General features: G+C 43.9%; 1 gene segment (V, D, J or C); it reads left to right on the top strand.

The window, feature by feature from the left end:
* LOC141934241 (M1-specific T cell receptor alpha chain-like) overlaps window positions 1-16,198 on the top strand; it is a 293,413-nt gene extending 277,215 nt beyond the window's left edge. The window contains 4 exon segments of the C gene segment in view: window positions 12,192-12,455; window positions 13,411-13,458; window positions 14,631-14,736; window positions 15,219-16,198. Of these exon segments, the coding sequence occupies window positions 12,192-12,455; window positions 13,411-13,458; window positions 14,631-14,736; window positions 15,219-15,225 (425 nt within the window).
* The last annotated feature ends 3,569 nt before the right edge of the window (window positions 16,199-19,767 follow it).

The raw sequence follows: 19,767 nt of genomic DNA, 5'->3' as shown, positions 1-19,767 counted from the left end.
GGGGGTCTTCACCTCACGATGTAGCTGTCACCTAGTGACATTTAGCCATGTCTAGCTGGGCTGTGGATGCCCAGCTTTGCCAAGGGGTGGGGAAGGTTTTTGTTGAGAGAGGAAATGCTGTGTGACCAGTGGAGCTGGTTCGTATAAAACTGTCTTTGCCTCTGGAACGAGACTCACTGTTAGGCCACGTAAGTCCAACGCTGCTCCTATGTTTTCTCTTTTCTGTGAGGCCTTTGGTGGGGTGGTTGAGAGCAGCAGCATGGCTGGGTGTTTGGTCACTCATGGGTGAGAACAGCTAGTGAGGGACTTTGCTTTAAAGGATTGTGCCAGCTTGGTCCTTCGTGATTTCAGTCTGTCTGGGATGGACAAAGTGGCCACACGCCTGCTCCCAGATGTCCCAGCTGCCCCGTGGGGAAGCTGTCCTATGCCACTGCATCCCACTGGGGTTTGTGTTGCAGTGGGCAGCACTGTCACCCTTCTGCTGCCGCTGCAAGCCTCGGCATGGCTGGGCAAAGGCTTGGGGAGAGGTGCTGCTTCTGAAATGGCTTGCTGGGCTTTTTGTTATGGAAGGAAATGCTGTGTGATTCTGGCTCCAGCTATGGCAAGGTGACTTTTGGCTCCGGGACCAGACTGTCCGTCCAACCCAGTGAGTGTGCAGCTTTCCTCTGTGTCCTTTGTCAAAAGTGTGTGGGGTAATGTCTGCATGTTGCCATCTCACCTGACCACTATGTCCTAAGGCTGTGTTGTGACTTGGCAAGGAAAGCTTTGGCTAGTCAAAATGCATAGTAACAATTCAAATTCTGTAATACTTTTTGCATTGTAAAAAAAAAAAAAAAACCAACCCCACCTGTAGAGGGAAATCTGGATCGATAGGAAGGTGGACTTGATCAGGTACTCTGACCTTCAGCCATGTGTATGTTGTTATTCCCATCCCTTTTTGCCGCTGCAGCACAACAAGGCTTTGGGGTCATGTCTGCAAACGTCTCTGCAGGACCCATCACGCCAAGTTTAACTGTAAAGTCAATAGACTCATTTTTTTTTCTAATGAGAATTTTGAGCAGCTTCATTACCAAGGGTGCATTTGCTGAGTTCAACAAGTACAGTACTGAACCTGCATAACCACCCCTATACATGCTCACAGCCAGCAACGTGAGATTCTTTGATTTTTCTATGTTTAGAGATCACGTCATCCAAACCGCTTGCCCAAAGCAGTGTCAACTCAAACAAGTTGCTCAGGACTTTGTCCAGTTGGATTTTGAACATCTCCAGGGACATCCCTTACAAACTAAGTGGGTGTGTGACTCTCTGGGCTAAGGTAGATTCTCACGGGTTTGCTGCAGAAGACCTTTATTAAAGCTGACATTATCAATCCTACCTAAGGTGAGGGGAAAAAAGAAAATTCTGTGTAGTCTTTAATCAGTAGCACCTAAACATGAAAATTTGCTGTGAATGGAGCGTTCACTCAGCTGGTGCCAGTGAAAACTGGCCAGGTTTGAGAAGGTTAGTGGATTGCACCCCCACCCTGTATTTTTCTTCAGAATACCAGTGTTAGGAGGCATTTGCATTTACTTAGGAAAACCCCGGACAAAATTGTCTTTGTCTTGGAGATGGAGAACGAGCTTTATATTTTGGCTTGGAAAGCAAAGATTTTTATTTTTTTTTTAGTAAGTTCTCCATCACAGTGTGAATTGTGGGTCAGTGAATAAGTTCATCTCTGGTAAAGGAACAAATCGGTCAGTAAAACTCCAGTAAGTGTTTAGGCCATTGTGTGGGAAAATGGTGAAGGCGGCATCTGAGGAATAGGGATTATTCCATTTTGTACTGAGAGAAACTTCCTTATAAAGGGAAGTTTGGAAAATGCATCTGAGCACTATTGAGGTGGTCAGTGACCCTGCAGAAACATATTTTCTTGGCTTTTGACCTGGGATTCAGTTTGTCTCAGCCCTTGTTCACAACAGGGTAATCATCATGCTGTGATGAAATCACTGAATGCTCTTCAGCAGCCAACTATCAGACAGTGAGGAAGGAAAGGAGGATTAGTGGGAAGAGCCTCGGGCTGCGAAAGCACCTGCAGTGGCTAATGGTAGGCACCATATTTTGGACACAACAACACAAGCTACATAAAGTGTTCCCGGCTAACTGAGGAGTAGGTTCTTCCTCTCTCTGATACCTGAGGTGACTGTAATCAAATCTAGTTACTGCTCTGTGGAATAACTAGAAATGTGGAAAAGGGCATTTGTCAAAGAGAAGCTAGCGGAGGTCTGTGGAAATCTGTGTGGGTATTTACAGCTTCTCTCAGAGGCAGATCCATGACTGAATGTATCCAAGGCCTCCAACACCCGCCGAGGTGGCTGAACAAAGAGGCCCATTTTGTAAAGATCTTCCTCACGGTGTTAGTACTGGAGGATGGGGAAAACTCACATGGGGGAGTGGAACCAAACTTCTCGTTGCCCCAGGTGAGCTGTCTCTTCTCTGAGTCAAGGTGGACCCAAAATAGACCATAGTGTACTCTAGCTTCAAAAATAACAGTGTAGTGGCCTTGTGGAGCAATTTGGGGTGGTTTGAGTATTCCCGGGACAGAAGTGTTAGGCTTTCTATTGAAGCAACAGCAAATGCATCCATCCCAGGGAAAGGAAGCAAGAGAACAGTGAAAGGAAGTAAGTGAAATACAAGAACAGAGATGTGAAAAAAAGTCTAATGGTCTTTAGTGAGTGGTGCCGGTTTGGATTTGTCACGGGTGGAGGTGGAAAGGGAATTGCCTTGTGGCTCTTCCTTGTGGTATTAATGAGACTGTAGTGTGGGGATGAAGAAGCAACGGACACGGAGGTAAGATATAATCATTGCAAGCGTGTATGCGGGAGATTGGGGGATTTCCTTGAGGAACGTTATTCGGGTGGGCTGGGGTGGATAGGGTAGGTTTTTGCTATGGCAAACAACACTGTGTCTAGGAATACCTACCAAGTTACCTTTGGACACGGAACCAGGCTCGTGGTAAAGCCAAGTAAGATTTCTGAGATTTGGGACATTGAGTTGTTCAGTGATTAAGCAGGCATAGGACTGTGGCTGAAGGAATTATTTATTTCACTACATGTGCTGAGGAAATGGCCAATAACATTGGTCAGATTATTCCAATCAGAATCTTGCACTGTCATGTTCTCAAGTCGTAATCCAGCATGTGTGCGTACCAGCACACCATTTTGCAAAGCACAGTGTCACAGTGTAATACTGGGGGTTATGGCCAACTTACATTTGGAGCTGGAACCAAACTCACGGTTTCTCCAGGTACGTCTGAATTCTCAGATGTGATCCCTCTTGGAAGTACTTCTTCCACTTTGCACCTTATTGTTCCTATTTCATCACTCCACAACACGTTAGCAATAGGACTATAAATTTGCAACCGGTATAAGAGATTTCCATGGCTGCACGTGTATTTTCCCCTCCCTATTCCTCATGATGAACTAGCCATAGCCGAAGTTTTACACATGCAAGATGATTTTTCTTGGAAAGCCAACAGGAAGTGGGCTCCTAGATGAAAAATCCGCGTGTAGAGGAGAAGCAAAGGGACATGCTGAAAGCCAGCACGGGCCAGCAAAATGCAGAGTGGTGAGACCAGTCTCAGAAAGCTGTAGCAGGTACAAAGGACTTTTCTAATATGTGAATTCTAAGATTCATAATTTTTTGTGGATGCAAAATACAAGTGTATATTGGGTCCTTGGTTGGAGATCCTCAATAAAAATGTAATGATAGGGGTTGGGTTTCCGCCATATTGTGAAGCATTATATAAATACTGGAAGTTCAGGAAGCAAGCTTGTCCTTGAAAATATCAAGTTTGTAATCACAGCCAACTAGTGTTGTGTACTGTCTTAAATCTGGGGGTGCAATAGATACCCAGATAGAGGAGAAAGAGGTCAAGAAGCATAGTTCATTACTGAATGGCTGTTGTGGGACAATGGAAATGTTCCCTGACCAGGAAATATTTTTCTCTGAACAAAAAAGCACCAAAAAAAATGTGCTTTGACAGTTGCTGCCACAAGTGGCTGAAAAAAAATCCCTCAGAAATCCCATATTTCTTCTCTTGTCTGAAACTCTTTGGAAAAGGGAAAGAAAATAAAACAGATGCTGAGACACCAATATTTTTTTGCAAATGTATCAATTTTTCCAAATTTCTTAACAATACTTTTAAGAGCATTTGCTATCTAAATGCTTTGGGATTACTCTTGAAAAGTAATGTCTCCGTTTCTTAAATTGGTAGTGATTGTTAAGATAATTTCAAAATAACTTTGTTCTGAAAGTTAAAAAACACAGTAATACAAAGAAACTATTCATTCTGAAAACCTCTGAGGAATTTCCTCATATTTCAAATGACCCTCCTGACCCTGTTCAAAATTACCTGAGAAAAATAAAAATCTCACGTTTATATGGAGCTATCAGCAAGCTAAAGGAGCTATAAATCAAGGCTTTGCCTGAGTTCATTTCATGTCCCCAAATTTACCATTATGGTCAAGTCTGTATGCAACTGCTCCAGATCTCGCTCTGATCATGCTGCAGAACCTAAGAGCTTCCCGAACACGCACTGAAAACTCAGTGTTTAATGGCACACTAAGCAATAGTCTCCCTGCCACAAAGAAACTGCAGACCAAAACGTTTGTTTTCTACTTAAAAGCTAAATGGCAAATTTGCTCTGGAATTACGCTTGACTAATTCAGATGGCAAATCCAAGAGGGTGGGATGATGGAGTTTGTACTGCGCCATCCATCACTGGGTGAGCTGTGAAGTAACTAATTTTTGAGAGAGGAATCTGACTGGCAGACTAAATAAATGAGGAATGAGATAATGAATAGAACTTGTGATGCAGGTGACTTTCTGGAAGCAACAGAATAAATATGATGGAGGGGAATATTAAGGAACATTTGCAAGTTTGAAAGACGCAAAACACCACATGAAAAGAAAGTCAGCAGGTAGAAAAGCCCTAGGTAGATGGATCTGTCTAATCATAGAGGTAAATGGGATTTCTTTTGGTGGAGTATTTAATTGTTGAAGGTTTCATTCAATACCACTCTGGATATTGTAGAGGCCTGTGCTATTGTGTGACTATGAAAGTAGTTACAAACTCACATTTGGATCTGGGACAAGACTTCTGGTTTCACCAGGTACATTTATTCTGATTTTTTGTCTAATTTGCAAGCCTGCTGTGGATGCACACCAAGATCTGGGAAATGGTAGCTGTCAAAGGCACAGTAGCCTGAGGTCTCACCTTAAGCAGTGAAATTCATTCCACAGCAGCTGTCCAAGCAGTCTTCCTTGAGGCAGCTGCAGGCAGGCATGTGCTTTCAGTGCTCTTCCATCAATTGCATTCCTGTGATAAGCTGAGACAAGGCCTGGTTCTGCTCTTCTGTCAAGTAGCCATGTGGATTTGTTCTCTCCTAAGGGTAAATCCATGCCACTTCCATTGGCCTTAATCAAAGTCATGGATGATATAAGTCACATGAAAGTGCACTGAAATGCAAGAATGGCTATAACATCTGTATTGCTGGACATGAGCCAGCAATGTGCACTTGCAGCCCAGAAAGCCAACCGTATCCTGGGCTGCATCAAAAGAAGCGTGGCCAGCAGGTTGAGGGAGGTGATTCTGCCCTTCTATTCTGCTCTGCTGAGACCCCACCTCCAGTGCTGTGTCCAGCTCTGGAGTCCTCAGAGCAGGAAAAGACATGGATTTGTTGGAGTAGGTCCAGAGGAGGGCCACAAAAATGATCAGATGGATGGAACACCTCTCCTGTGAGGAAAAGCTGAGAGAGTTGGGGTTGTTTAGCCTGGAGAAAGCTGTGGGAAGATCTTATTGTGGCCTTTCAGTATTTAAAGGGGGCTTATAAGAAAGATGGGGACAGACTTTTTAGGAGAGCCTGTAGCGATAGGACAAGCAGTAATGATTTTAAATTAAAAGAGGGCAGAGTCAGACTAGATGTAAATAAGAAATTGTTTCAGTGAAGGTTGTGAGACACTGAAACAGGTTTCCAAGAGAGGTGGTAGGTGCCCCATCTCTGGGAACATTCAAGGTCAGGTTGGTCTGGGTCTTAGCTTGTAGCAGAATCCCACCAAGGAAGAGCATACTTAAAACATTTTTCATATTAGTGTTGGAATGGGAATTGGACTGCCTTTTACCTTGTTTGTCTGATGTACAGATACTGTATTATCCACAAATATTGCAAGTGGATTCTGTTTGCAACTGGGACTTGAATCCAGATTTGCTGGGCTGTTGCAGCTACAAGGCCGTGCTTAATGCCTACTCCTGCTACCGCATGTGTAAGTGAGAGTATATGAATCCTGAAGTAATAGAGTTAGAAGGCTCAGATTGCCTTTGCAACTGCCTGTGAAGTTCTGAGATCTAGACAGGGTCACAAAGTGGCACTGAAACCCGTAAGGAGATAACTGTAACCAAGGTCAAAGGAGTTCTTGTAAAGGTTTCCTGGGTCATGTGAATTATGGGGGTGGAGAAGGATACAAGCTGACACTAGCTAAAGGAACCTTGGTGGTGATCAAGCCAGGTGGGTACTAAAAGGTGAAACCTTCTGGAGAAAACTTGGACTGAAAGGCAGTGGCCCTAACTACATGGCACAGTGAACAGGAATTTTAGGTGATATTACAGATGGAAAAACAGATTGTTCCTAGTATTGTCCTGAAAGCTGATTGCAACCAGTCAATGAATTAACATTTTTAAATTTTATCTCCTTGTTTCTGATCCTGATAATTTTCTAGTAGATTTCTTCGGTACTTTGATGGTGACTTAAATCAATGTGTTTCATCATTACTCCATTAAGTTATTCTCTGCTCTGAAATGTCTGTTGACCTGGTTGTTACTATGTGTGGGAAAAACCTGTCTACATTTTTGTAGAGGTTGACAACAATGTGCCAATCAGGGATATGTGAAACTTACATTTGGAACTGGGACTCAACTTCTTGTTACCCCAAGTAAGTTTGAGCTTTCTGTTTCATATTAACCCCAGGATTGGCAAATCATTTGTTCATTGGGTAGATGGACTAGGACTTACGTGGAAGCATGTTCCGACTTCTTTTCATCTTCCCTTGACAAAAATAGTTGCAATAGAGATGCTGTCTTGGAATCTAAGGAGTGCTTGGCTCTGGTATGGCAGTGACCCACTGCAGGAAAGAACAGCTAGAGAAGATGGTAATGTTCACACAGGTTTAATAGTCATGGCATGGTGTAGTCACACGTAGAATGATGCAAGCTGTTCACACATGGCTGAAAGCTACATAGAAAGTTTAGCAGTTTTATGCAGTTCCTGGCTATTAAAGTTTTCCGACTTGATTTTTTCATCTTTAAAATAATATCTGGAGGTTATTCTGACTAATGGCTTAGACATTGGATTTTCTAACTCTTAGCCTAAGAGAATATGTCATGATTTTTTGGTTTTAAAATGCAGAAGTCCCCTTCCATAGTTGTAAAGCCCGATGTTACAGTGTGAGCAGTCAGGATCAAGAAAAACTGTATTTGGAAGGGGAACCAAACTCGTTGTGATGCATGGTAACTCTCTTTCCTTTCCTCAGTTATATTTTTAAATGCTTTAGAAACCTGAGAAGATGGAATGAAATTTCAAATATCTTTGTGTGTCACCCTCTGGTAGACAGCTTTCCCACAGGTTTTGGATGAGGAGCCATTGGAATATGTAGCTGGTAGGCAGGTATTCATTGCAAAGGCTTCTTGTTGAGTGGGAAACTGAAAGATACAGTAAATTTGTGTTTGGAATAGAGACTAGATTTAAAATCAACCCTGGTGAGTAAGATTTGGAGAAGGACAGGCTATGAAGGTATGAAGGCAGGAGCAGTGTCCACGGGTTAGTGTTTCTGAACAGGTCTACCTTCATGGATAATGAACATAAACTCTAGATGAGGAGTGGAGGGAGGAGTGAAGGCTGAAAGAAAATGAATCCAGGATTGTTTCTCAACAGGGTGCTTGTGACGATGGAGCAGGGAGACTGGGAATAGTGGGAAATGAGACAGCATCATCAATGTCTTAGATTAACGATATTGGCATATCATTAACATTAACTTCAGAATCCTGTCAGACAGTAATAGTGTTTTGCCTTAAATTGAGGGGAAAAAAATCAGAGATACCTCTGGGTTCATGTCTTGGTTTCACACCATATTGTGAAGACATTTCCCAGGTGACTTAGACTACAGTTATTTACAATGATTCAAACTGGGGTGCATGGGATACTGGAGCTAGGGGAGTAATTTTTGGAAATGGCACAAGGCTATGATCCCATATAAGTTATCTAATTAAATGTACCCACTAAATAGACTGATCGGGAAAGGATATCATTTTGGTGTGAAATAGAGATCTACCTCTGAGGCAATTCCACAAGTGTAAGATCAAAAGTTCTTCTGGCTTTTTGATATCAACATAAAATGATCTTCCACTTGTTTTTAGAAAGGGATTTTAGGTGGATTCTTTCAAATATTTTTCTTACTCATTAAACAAATGTGATTTATTTGGCTGGCACTACATGAATAGTTATTCTCTAATTCAGAAAGTTTATCTTTTTTGGGTTGAAATTACTTGAATTGAGGGTTGGACTAGATGACCTTTAAAGGTCCCTTCCAACCCAAACCATTCCATGATTCTTTTTTTTTTTTTTTTTTCCTAGAAACTATATCTCTGGCATATAAAATTGAAAACTTGTTCTGGCAATTAAACCCACTCTGATTTTGGAAGAAAAAACATGCAAAAGTATTTTGTGAAAATGACTGAGGTTCTCAGAGAGTTCATGAGCAGCCAGTTCAAGTCTTTTGTTTCTAGACAATTGTTACACAGACAGGTTAAGCCATCTCATTCACCTGTGAGCTTTAAAGAGTGGATTTGATAAGCAGAATTTCTTCTTCTGACCCCAAAAAACTTTCCTTAACATTGTCGAAAGGAGCAGCTGGGGAGATCACAGTAAATCTCTCCCACAGTTTAGGTGATGCATGAATAAATCTATACATGAACACAAGTAGGGTATTCCTTCCCAATATGAAATTTAAGAAATCTTTGTCTCATCTTTTCCTTAATGTGAACACATGCTATAAACCCAGGATTTATCTAGATTTTGTACTAGAGAACTATTTAGTCCATTGAACACTGATTTCTCCTGACATACTGGGTGTCTTCCTCTATTAATTCAGCTTTAGTTTTGGTTCAGCTAGAAATCTTCCCCTTTAAAGGTTTGTGAGAAAGGTCTTGGATGGTTTTGGTGTAACTACAGAGGCAACGACAAACATATTTTTGGGATGGAGACCAGAATTATGCCTGAACCCTGTGAGTGAAGCAGCATGTTCACATTTGAAAATACTGAATCTTTGCACAGAGTCTTTGTACTTTGGATGACTTGGCTGATGCTGGACTAGGACCTGTCGTCTTTCATCTGAGTGCCTCCAGACACTGGAAGCCTAGAGAAGGGTTCAGGTACTAAATGTGGACACCTAGTCCTGCTGTAGACATCCTAGCATCCATGCAGGGCTGGCAGATTTCACAAAGGGCCTCTGATAGACCTTTTGGAACCTCCACTGCAGGACAGCCAGCAAACATCAGTAAAGTGCTTGTTAAGTCACTGGAGTTGCTCCTCTGGGGTCAAGATTAGCCTGTGTGAGGGTGTGAGGGGGTATATATTTCCTCTGAGTCTGGCAATAGCTCCAGGTTGACTCTAGTTGTGGAATATAATTTCTCAGTCTGAGGAATGGCAAGAGGATCAAAAACCTCTCTCACACCAATTCCAGTCTGACCAGAGATTCAGAGACTTTGCTTTGGAGGGAATGGAGAATGAGGTAACTGTCTAATACAAGCTGTGTGTTAAACCAGTTCAGGATTTCTACGGCAGCTTGTTTGGAAAAAAAGGCATAGGTCTCGGTCTGGTGTTGGAACAGGCTTCTACTGCTCTCTCCCTGAAACCAGCCTCTGGCGTTGGCTTTCTCGGTAGGCTGGTCGGGAATAGCATTCCAGCAGCTCCTGTTCTTTCACCTGTAGGGTATCCTTCAGTAAAGATGAAATTTGGCAGGATGGACAGCTCAGAGTATCATCATTTATTTCTCAATCTTTCCTGCAAATACAGGTCATAAATATCAATACAGCACCTCCAACACATCCACCAACTCATTAAGACAGAATAACAGGAAACATAGGTCACAGTGCTGTGGTTATAATAGCTGATATTTACCCAGACTATCTGCAGACTTTCACAGCAGTGTGCAAATACGTAAAGGAACTTATCGGAAAAAGACGCTATACCAGAACAAAGTCAGCAGGCACTCTGAGCAAGAATGAGAAATAAGTGTTCTGCAAAACAGGTGCTGCTGAAGCTGCCTGCAAAAAACAGACCTTATTTTTTTATCTGCTCAAGATAAAAGCACAGATTGAAAAGGAGAAAAACACCCTAATTTGGTGAGAGGTGGATATGTAGCTCTTCAGAAAGCATGGTATTCATTATGAGAGAGAAGCAGAACAGCTTGATCAATTCCGCCTCTTCTCTTCTGTATGCATGACAATAATGTACGCTGGTTCATCTGTATTTTATGCAGGGATCTACCATCAAGCTTTTTACCCGCTCCTGTCTTCCTCTCCCTAACAAATGATCACTGAAATCTATTTCCAAAACAATAACTGGGAGTATGGGAGGTGGGGAGTGGGGTGGAGGGAGTCAGAACGTGTATTAGACCACATTCTGTGTAGCTGGGAAAAAGAAAGTCTCATCAGGTTTTTCAAAGCCAGAGATAGATGAACTGCAATTCGGGAGAAGGGACAGAGAATGAATCGTTAGGCTTTGTGGATTATTTTTTTTCTGAGATCGTATTAATAAAGAAATATGACTATTTCTCTAAGGTGCTGAATTGAATAGATTATCTCAGTGATTCAACTAGGGTCTGCACTTGCATAAGATTTTGAGACAGTTTCTAAAAACCAAGGTTTAGTCCAAACTTCCCTCAAGGGAAGAAATTAAAACTTCTTCATCTGGGAGCTAAGCTGTCTTTAGTACTTCTACAATATTTATCAGTGTGGTGTGTGAACAGGGATGAAGCAAATATCAATCTAAACTCTCAATCCTACATAACACTTTGTCAGGTTATAAATGTGAACTGAAGCTCTGGTTCAAACCTGTGATTGTGAAGTTCAACGGAAAATTCAGCCAGAGGGCTGCTGAGAGCCACAAATCTGCATCTTGGCTACAGTATGTCTGTAATGATATTTCAACTGTTCATCATTACAGTACTGCAGTGCCCATAACATTTCACTATTACGCATGAACAAAGATTTAGGAAAGCACCTTCTCAAAGATTCAGACTTCAAGAGCAGTACAAGATGAAATATATGCTTAGAGTACAAGTTTACAAAGTTAAATGTGCAAAAAAGAGTTTAACCACAGGTAGTGTTTTGATATGAGTGGAAAATCCTATTCTAACTGACTTGCTAGCAGAATTTGAAGCAAGAAAACAGAAATAAACCCAGGTGTCTTATATCTGCAGCCTTTAGTTCTCCAAACCCCTCGTTTGCAGGGTAAAATTTAGTAAAAATATCTTGCACTGTACTGTCAGGTGATGGAACATAACAAAACATTCGTTTCATCTTTCTCTCCCTGAATGCAACCATGTGTTCCTACTTCGCAGTGGCTTTCCCAGCTTTCTCCTGTAGGAACACAATTAGCAGGGCTGGTTGTAAATGTGGACACCCTCAAGACTTGGTAGTTTATCCACTGTCCCTCAGGACAGGTGGAGGAGCTGGGATTTTGGATGTCAGTGGTGGATTTGCAGAAAAGGCAGAATGCCCCTGGGCTGCTCAGTTCTCTCCAGACACAGGACGTCTCTAGCAGTGAAGCAAGAAGCAAGTGCTCTCTCCTCTGCCTGTTATACACATTCCTGAATGCACCCAGGCCAAGATCCAAAAGGAAGCCCAGGCTGCAGAGCAGAGTTGAATGAGTTGTCATGGAGAGGAATGTCTAGGCTGGATATGGATATCTAGGGTGTGGATGCCCACATGAGTATCATTGGAGATGCTCTAGGGATCCTGCCTGGCCACTCTCTGTGTCTCCCACACAACATAAGTCAACATAAATGGAAAAACCTCCATACTTACGTATCTGTATGTTAAGATTGAAGGAACTACGACTGTGTACTCTCATCTAATGTCTTCCTCTTTCCGTTTTCAGATGTTACTCCATCTCCTTCGGTCTACAGGCTGATCTCTAAAGATGATGAGGATTTGGAAATGTGCCTGATCACAGATTACTCCCCTAAAAAGCTCACTCTTAACTCGCCTGAGAAGGAGACAAGTGCTATTGTGGAGGTGGCAACATCTGAGAACAAACAGGAATCGAGCTATCTGTCAACCTACTGGGCCAAGAAAGATGAACTGCAGTGTGGTGCCGATCATGAGGGCTTTGGAAAACTGGAGAGCGAGGATCCTGAAAGTGGTAATGGCATTTTTGGATGTGTGTTCAGGGCTAGAGGTACTCTAGTGTCTGTGCTATTAGTATGTGCAGGACTTGTTCACATCTCCCAGCCCTGCAAGCAACTGAATTATGCTCCCTCACTCCAGAGGAATGTTGGCTTGTTGACTCTGTTTTCCCAATATAAGAAGGACATAGACCTGCTCAAGCGGGTCCAGAGGAGGACCCCAAAGATGACCAGGGGATTGGAGCACCTCCCTTATGAGGACAGGCTGAGAGAGTTGGGGGGGTTCAGCTGGAGAAGAGATGGCTCCAGGGAGACCTTACAGCAGCCTTCCAGGACTGAAAGGGGCTGCAGGAAAGGGGGGAGGGACTTTTTACAAGGGCATGTAGGTATAGGACCAGGGGTAATGGCCTTAAACTCAAAAAGGGTAGATTTAGGTTAGATCTAAGGAAGAAATTCTTCCCTGTGAGGGTGGTGAGGCCCTGGCACAGGTTGCCCAGAGAAGCTGAGGCTGCCCCCTCCCTGGAAGGGTTCAAAGCCAGGTTGGACGGGGCTTTGGGCAACCTGGGCTAGTGGAAGGTGTCCCTGCCTGTGGCAGGGGGTTTGGGACTAGATGATCTTTAAGGTCCCTTCCAACCCAAGGCATTCTATGATTCTATAATTCTTTTGCCTTCCCCTTGGTGGAAACAAGATTAAGGGTCAGTAGACAGGTACAATCATAGCAGAGAGATCTTAAAATCACCCGGGGGGGGGGGGGGGGGGGGGGGGATATAAAGCTTGAAATTCCTTTGTCCAATGGGATACTAAAGTTTAATTAGATTGATTAACTTGCCCTGAAAATATCAGAAGTGAGTGTTTATGGGAGGTTTTACTGGCCAGAAACTCTAATCCAGCCCTTCCAAGTAGAGATATCTTTATGAACTTCTGAAGAAGTACACTTCTGTTATTAATTAAATTTATTGTTACTGTCTGCAGGTGCCAGCACTATCTGTGTTACAGGCATGTCTCTACACTTCAAGACAGGTGTGTACACAGCATTTTAGGGGTAAAGCTTGCTGTGATTAAAGAAAATGTCTTTCCAAGCTTTTGCTAATGTTCCATGTTTGCAGAATTCCTGTTGGAGCAAAAAGCTCAGACTGGAAATTTCCAAAAGGGCCCCACAGGCTTTAAACATCAAGGCTGGAAGTCACTGGGTTAAGGTAGCCTTCCAGATCTGAGCTGGTAATTCTGTGTGACCAGTGTAGCCAGTGCCTACATGCTCTTGCTAGGACTATCCAAACAACTGCTCCCCACCACATAGTGATTGAAGGTACTGGTATGAGTCAGCCTTACTGGATGTCTGTCTGCATTGCAGACTTCAAAAGAGTTGTTTTTATTTTTGGGTGCACAAACACCTAATAAACCGAAAGATAAGCAAGTGGTTTCTGCAGTGTGTGCTCAGCTGCAGGGTTGCACTGAAGATACAGTGCATCTGAGCAAGCTTTGCTTTGGCTCGTGGCTGTGGGAGTACACCAGCCAGTGCTGGAGCCCAGGCAATCGCTGCTCCTGCTGGTTCAAAGGAGCTGAGCCTGCCTCTGCGCTTGCCCTGTTGCACAATAGCTGTACTTTCGCAAACATGAAACCTTGCTGAAAAGAAAACAGTTAGCCAAATGTTTCCAAAACACCACTTCAGAAAAACACTTACCAGTAAACTGGGCTGATTTGATCAGTCATTTCAGAGAGAGGTTTTCAAAGATAAACATAAGGTTTTGATGACAGGGTCCCTGCTTCACCAATATAGATCAATGTATTTCAAATGAAAATGGCTTTGTAACTTAAGATTAATAGAAAATCCAAATAGACTTTGTGTTCTTTCAATAAAATTTAACTTGTTTTCCTCCTGCCCATCTTAAAAAAGATTAGGGAGAGGAAGAAGGGATGCCTCCAGCATCCTGGGTTCATAACACGTATTTAAAAACAGCTAGGTGGTTGGCAGACTTGCATACGGGATAATTAAGTGGTTATTGAAGGAAAACACAGTCCTTGAAACACCAGCTGGAAGAAGTGAAAGCCTCTCAGTGAGACAGCCTTGCTCACTGTCTCGTTACTGCCCTACTAGCTGACTCAGTCACACGAAGTGGAACGGCTCCATTAAGTGTCTGGAAGCACGGATGTCTCAGTGCTCTTGTGACTTTCCTTCTCTGTTACTTTCACAGATGAAAACCTGAACATGCTGTCTTTATCACAGCTGGGCCTGAAAATAATTTTAATGAAAGGAATCATTTTTAATGTGCTGATGACAATGCTGATGTGGAAAAAAAAGTGAGTATGCATGGGAGGGTGGGAAGGCCTCTGACAGAACCCATCTGCATCAGTTCATTAGCTATGAATGTGCCTCTCTCTGTAATAACTGCTTATGCGGTCTGTCCACACACCTTTTGTCTAGCAACAGTAAAATCCTTCCACTCCTTTGGCCATATTACTGTTTCGCCCACCCCTCAAGTCTACTTACTTTTACTTATCCATGTGCAAATTTAACTTTTTTCTTCTTTCTAGACATCCCTCCCTTCTATTTACATCCCTCCCTTTCCTTATCTGCATTTATCCATCAGATTCATCCCCTGACCAGTCTCCAGCTGGAAAAGTTTGATGCTTATTGACTTTAAGACCTCAGACCTCACACACTAGTTTTGGCCCAGAGTCTCTTTCTCTTCTTTCTAAGCCGTAGACACTTCAGGTCTACAATTGTGTAGCTGCGACTGTATCCCAAATAATGATTTAACATAACTTTATTTTTGCTACAGGAATTAAAGTAACCAGATGGTGGGGTCTTGAAGTTCCAAAAAAGTCCGCTGAGGAATCTTTACCAGAGCATCATGTGCAAGAGGGAACACAGGCATTCCTGTCGCAAGGGATATCACTTGTTTCTGTGTATCACACCAGCTGTTATAGCCTAAATTGCTTTATTTGCATTGTTACAAAGCCACTCAAAAATAAGCTTAACATTTTCAGCATTCTGCTCCCCCAGATGCCTGATCCATTTAGCACAACAATGCCTCTTTTTGCATGAAGCATAGTTTGCTGTAACTATAAATTGCCAAATATCGCTATTACTCGTGTTAAAATGACACACAATTTCTGCTTGGGGCAGTGTTGTTTGTTGCAAACTGCAAGCTAGATATCACTTGAATGTGAATTTTTCATACTTTGGTAGCTTTCAAGTATGCACACCATAAAGTGCACCCCCACAGACACCATTTCAGTTGCAAATTAAACATTCTGAAAACCAGAGAGATTTATTCAGGGTGCTATGCATCATGTTCCGCTATCTTTTGCTAGATCAGAGTAAGGTATCTTTTTTTTTTTTTTTCCCTAAAAGATATGCTGCTAGGGCTCCCAGAAGTCCTGAATTCAGTAAAATTCTCACTTCATTATCACAGGACAAAAGAATGTTTATTATTTTTTTAAAGTCTATCTGGCCTTAACATTTTCTGAATTTAAACCTGCTTAAGATTTGGCTTTGCATTTACCAAAAATACAAACTACTTTTGTTCTTTTTGTTTAGTTCTAAAACAACCTTGGATTTCCCAATTTCTTTTTATAATCACTGCATAAAACTACACTGAAATATTTGCCTGTCCGTGTGTGCACTCCTTAGAAACAGTGCATGCATGTGAACTTTGCACGCTGCTAATTCTTGAATTGTACTGGCAACCACACTGATATCTCGGCATTTCTTTGGGTCTTTGGCTGCTATTAAACAATTCTTATCAAAAGTAAGAAACTTGTTTGTCCTTTGTATCTGTAGTTTGAGGAACTTGTTTTACCCTTCAGATGAGCTCATCTCTAGAAATGAGCCTGGCCTTTGGGGTGAAGGAGGGAAGGGGCATCCGGACTCTCCTCCTCAGCCTGACTTGGCCACCATGAGCTGTTTGCAATAACTGGCTGGATCCACCGTGGTGGGGGGAATAGAATCCAGGACATCCTTGCTGTGTCTGGGTGAGAATAGCACGGCTGGCTTGGAGGGAGGGCAATGGAGGGGAGCACCCCTCCTCCAAGAGTAGACTCTGTGCTACGTGAAGACGACGGTAAAATATGCCCTGCTCACAGTGGGAGGACTAGTAAGCGGTCCAGGTTCCTGAAGGCAGATGTCTACTGCTATGGGGAACACAGGACCTGAAGTGTCCTACGTCTAAATGCCCCCCACTCCCAAGTGTCACTGGAGAACAAGGTACCTGCTTTCAATTAATGACACCAACCACCTGGCCTGTGTCTCCAGGTTCCGTCTGTCACTGGCAAGACTGGAAATTTTCTCCTTTTGTGACATCGATATCTCCGTCTTCTGGAGCACTAGAGACTCCTCTGGAGGGAGAACTGAGAAGGGTGCTCAGAAAGAAACACACTCTCCCTGCAAAGCTTAAACTTTGCTTCTACCTCACACTACTGCCCAAACTGGGTGGCAGGGAAAGCCTCGACAGGCTGGTGGGGGTGATTCCCCCTCTCGGGATGTTTCCCACCCTGCTGGATTCACAGCCATTGCAAGGAACTCGGATTTTGGAAAGGCTCATGTTTGAGATGCTTTTAGCCAAAAGCCCCGGTGCTGCATGTGGGAGAGGGTCCCTGCGTGAAGACCATGTCAGCATCCCTGCAGAGGATCTGACCCCACAGCGCTGAGCAGCGACACAGCAGTGTCTCCCCGCTCTCCTGCCATGGTGCTGCCACCTGACCATTTAGCAAGTGGCCTGTCACAGGGTGACAGTTAGTGGCTCTTTCTGCCAAGGAACAACTTTAAACTTTCTGGGTGTGTTACCCTGATTATTTTATAGCACAGATGTTCAGGGACTCATTGTCCTGTCTCTCCCATGATACAACAGTCACTCTCATTTCTCTCCAGCCGTAAGAGCCCATGGCTCTTTAAATGCTAGATTCCAGGCAGCTCTTGACACTTACATTTTGCTCATGATGACATACGAGGTGTCACAGGGAAACAGCTTGATGAAGCTGCCTAAACCCATATTTGAATTACAAAGTAAGTCATTGCATTTCACAGATTTCCAGCTGATTAATCTCACCCAAGAAACCCTCAGGGACTGGAAGAAAAGTTTGCATGCTCATTTACCTTTAGCATGACTTTTAAAAATTAATATAATTTTTAATTTTTTTGTGTTGCACTTCACCCCCCTCCTAGCTGTATGGTCAAGGAGGAAGGACAGTGTGCTGTCTCTGTTTCCACATCTCAGTCTTTTCTCTTCCAGGTTAAATGACCCCAGTGATAAGATTTGCTGAGTGAGGGGCTGAGTGTACAGATAAAGTTAAATGTTTTCACTAAAGTGACTCTTAGCACTGCAAAAATTTCTAGGTCTAGTTCAAGATATCAGGCTTTCAATCTCCCACCACCACAATGTGCCCCCCCATCACCACTTTGCACTTTCTTGTTTATTTCGAGAAAGAAAAACCACAGTGCAAAGCAAAGGCAGGAAACAACACAGTAAGACAGGATGTGGAAGGGGTCTCACGGCCCAGGTGGGGCAGGAAGAGGACGGCACCACCAGTTCCATGACGTCACAGTTGAGATCTGGGTCACCTTTTGATGCTCCTCTACGCCCTACCACAGAAACCGCTTCCTCTGGAAAGTGGAGTGCAAAACAGGGGGTGGGGGGAGCAGGGCTGGTGTGGCACGTGGCAGGGAGGAGGAGAAGCATGTGGAAAAAGCACAGCAGCCGTTAGACCACAAGCCAAAGTTGAATGAGGTTAAGGCACCCTCCCTTCCTGCCCCCTCCCCACCTCTTGGGTCTGGGGGGGGGGGAGTTGTTTTGTGTGCAGCAGGAAAGATTGAGCTATGCAGTGTGAGCAGGGGGAAGGAGGGGAGAAAATACATTGTACAGTGTGATGGGTGGCTGGGAGAAATCTTAGAAGCGTGTAAGATTTCTGAGTTTGCTGATAGCCCTCTGCACCCTGTTACACGGGTAGTGAATCTGTGCAGAAAAATCCTACTTCTCCTGACCCAAAGAGAAGGGAGGAAGACGGGGCAAGCCAGAGAGTTCTCTCACATCAGCAGGGAAGGAGATGTTGCCATGGTCCAGCTCTAGCACCCTCACCCCTATGCCAGCTCCTGCCCCCTAACACCTACCTATGGGGAGGAGATGAATTTGCATCTTTTCTAGGGGTTTGTTGGAGAAAACACCCTGCCTGGCATATGTCATCTCTCATTAAACATGACCCTGTACACAACACAACCTCTCTTCTTGCCCCCTTCTACGGTGTGAACAGGGACCCAAGCATGGTCCTTATAAGGAGCAGAACTTGTCTACAGACTTGTTGAAGCTTATTCAGATGTGGGATTAACTCCAATAGGACCTGAATTCTAGTGCTGAGTTTATGGCAACTAGAGGCATTGCAAGCCAGTAAAAATCAGGGGAAAAAAAAAAAAAAGAAACCCCATAGAAAAGCTACGGCTCTTGCTTTTCCACAGGCTCCCATGCAGTTCTCAGAAGCGGCCACAGGAGGGTCCCAGCCTGGAGCTCTCCCTAAAGCCAAACCGGGGGGAGACCGAGTCACAGAGACCCGCAGGGGGGCACCCGCAGCTTGCAAACAGCAGCAGCTGCAGCGGCAAAGGGGAGACCCTGAATTGTTCCTCCTCCTGTGAACGTGCTGGCTGAGCCACGGGCCCGGCTCAGAGAGGGCCCTTCTTATGGGCAAGAAGAGCTCGGTGGCTCATTTCCCACCCCTGCATGCTGCCGAGTCCCCTGCCTCCAGCAGGACGAACCGGGTACCATTTTAAACAAACCCAGTCAATGCCCGGGGCTGGAGGGGGTGGTAGCATCAGAGCTGGCAGGAATTCTCTGTTCCTACCACAGACCCAGGCAGCATCCTTTGAGACAGTAAAACCCCTGCTCCCTCATACCTCGCTCTTCAGAGGCTATGTGAGGCGACTTAGGAGCCCCAGGTTTCACACTTTTAGGGGTTTAATGGCTGCAGCACAGCTGGAAATGCTAAAAAGACAAAGGTGGTAAACAGAAGCCATAATGCAGTGCTGAGGTTGAAGCTACCAGACCCCATGTTTTATCTCCTGAGCACCAGCAAACAAGCATTTCTGTGTCACGTATCCTCAACCCACGTTTCACCCATTCAGTGTTTCATCTGCAGAATAAACCAGACAAGTGTGAAGCAGGATCAGGACAAGGATGGAGCCTCGTGCCTGAAGGTAACCCACGTAATTTCTGCAGCCACAGGTGTGGAGGGGCTAGCTGGGCTTAATATCTCAACCTGTGCCCATAGTTGGATTACCACAGGGCTCTGATTTTCCACCAGGACAAAGAACCATTTGGCCTCAGTGCAGGAGGTTAGCTTGGG

The sequence above is a fragment of the Strix aluco genome, chromosome 24, assembly GCF_031877795.1.
Source record: "Strix aluco isolate bStrAlu1 chromosome 24, bStrAlu1.hap1, whole genome shotgun sequence".
NCBI lineage: Eukaryota > Metazoa > Chordata > Aves > Strigiformes > Strigidae > Strix > Strix aluco.
Note: the sequence above shows the minus strand (reverse complement) of the source record. Positions and strands in the feature narration are given on the sequence as shown.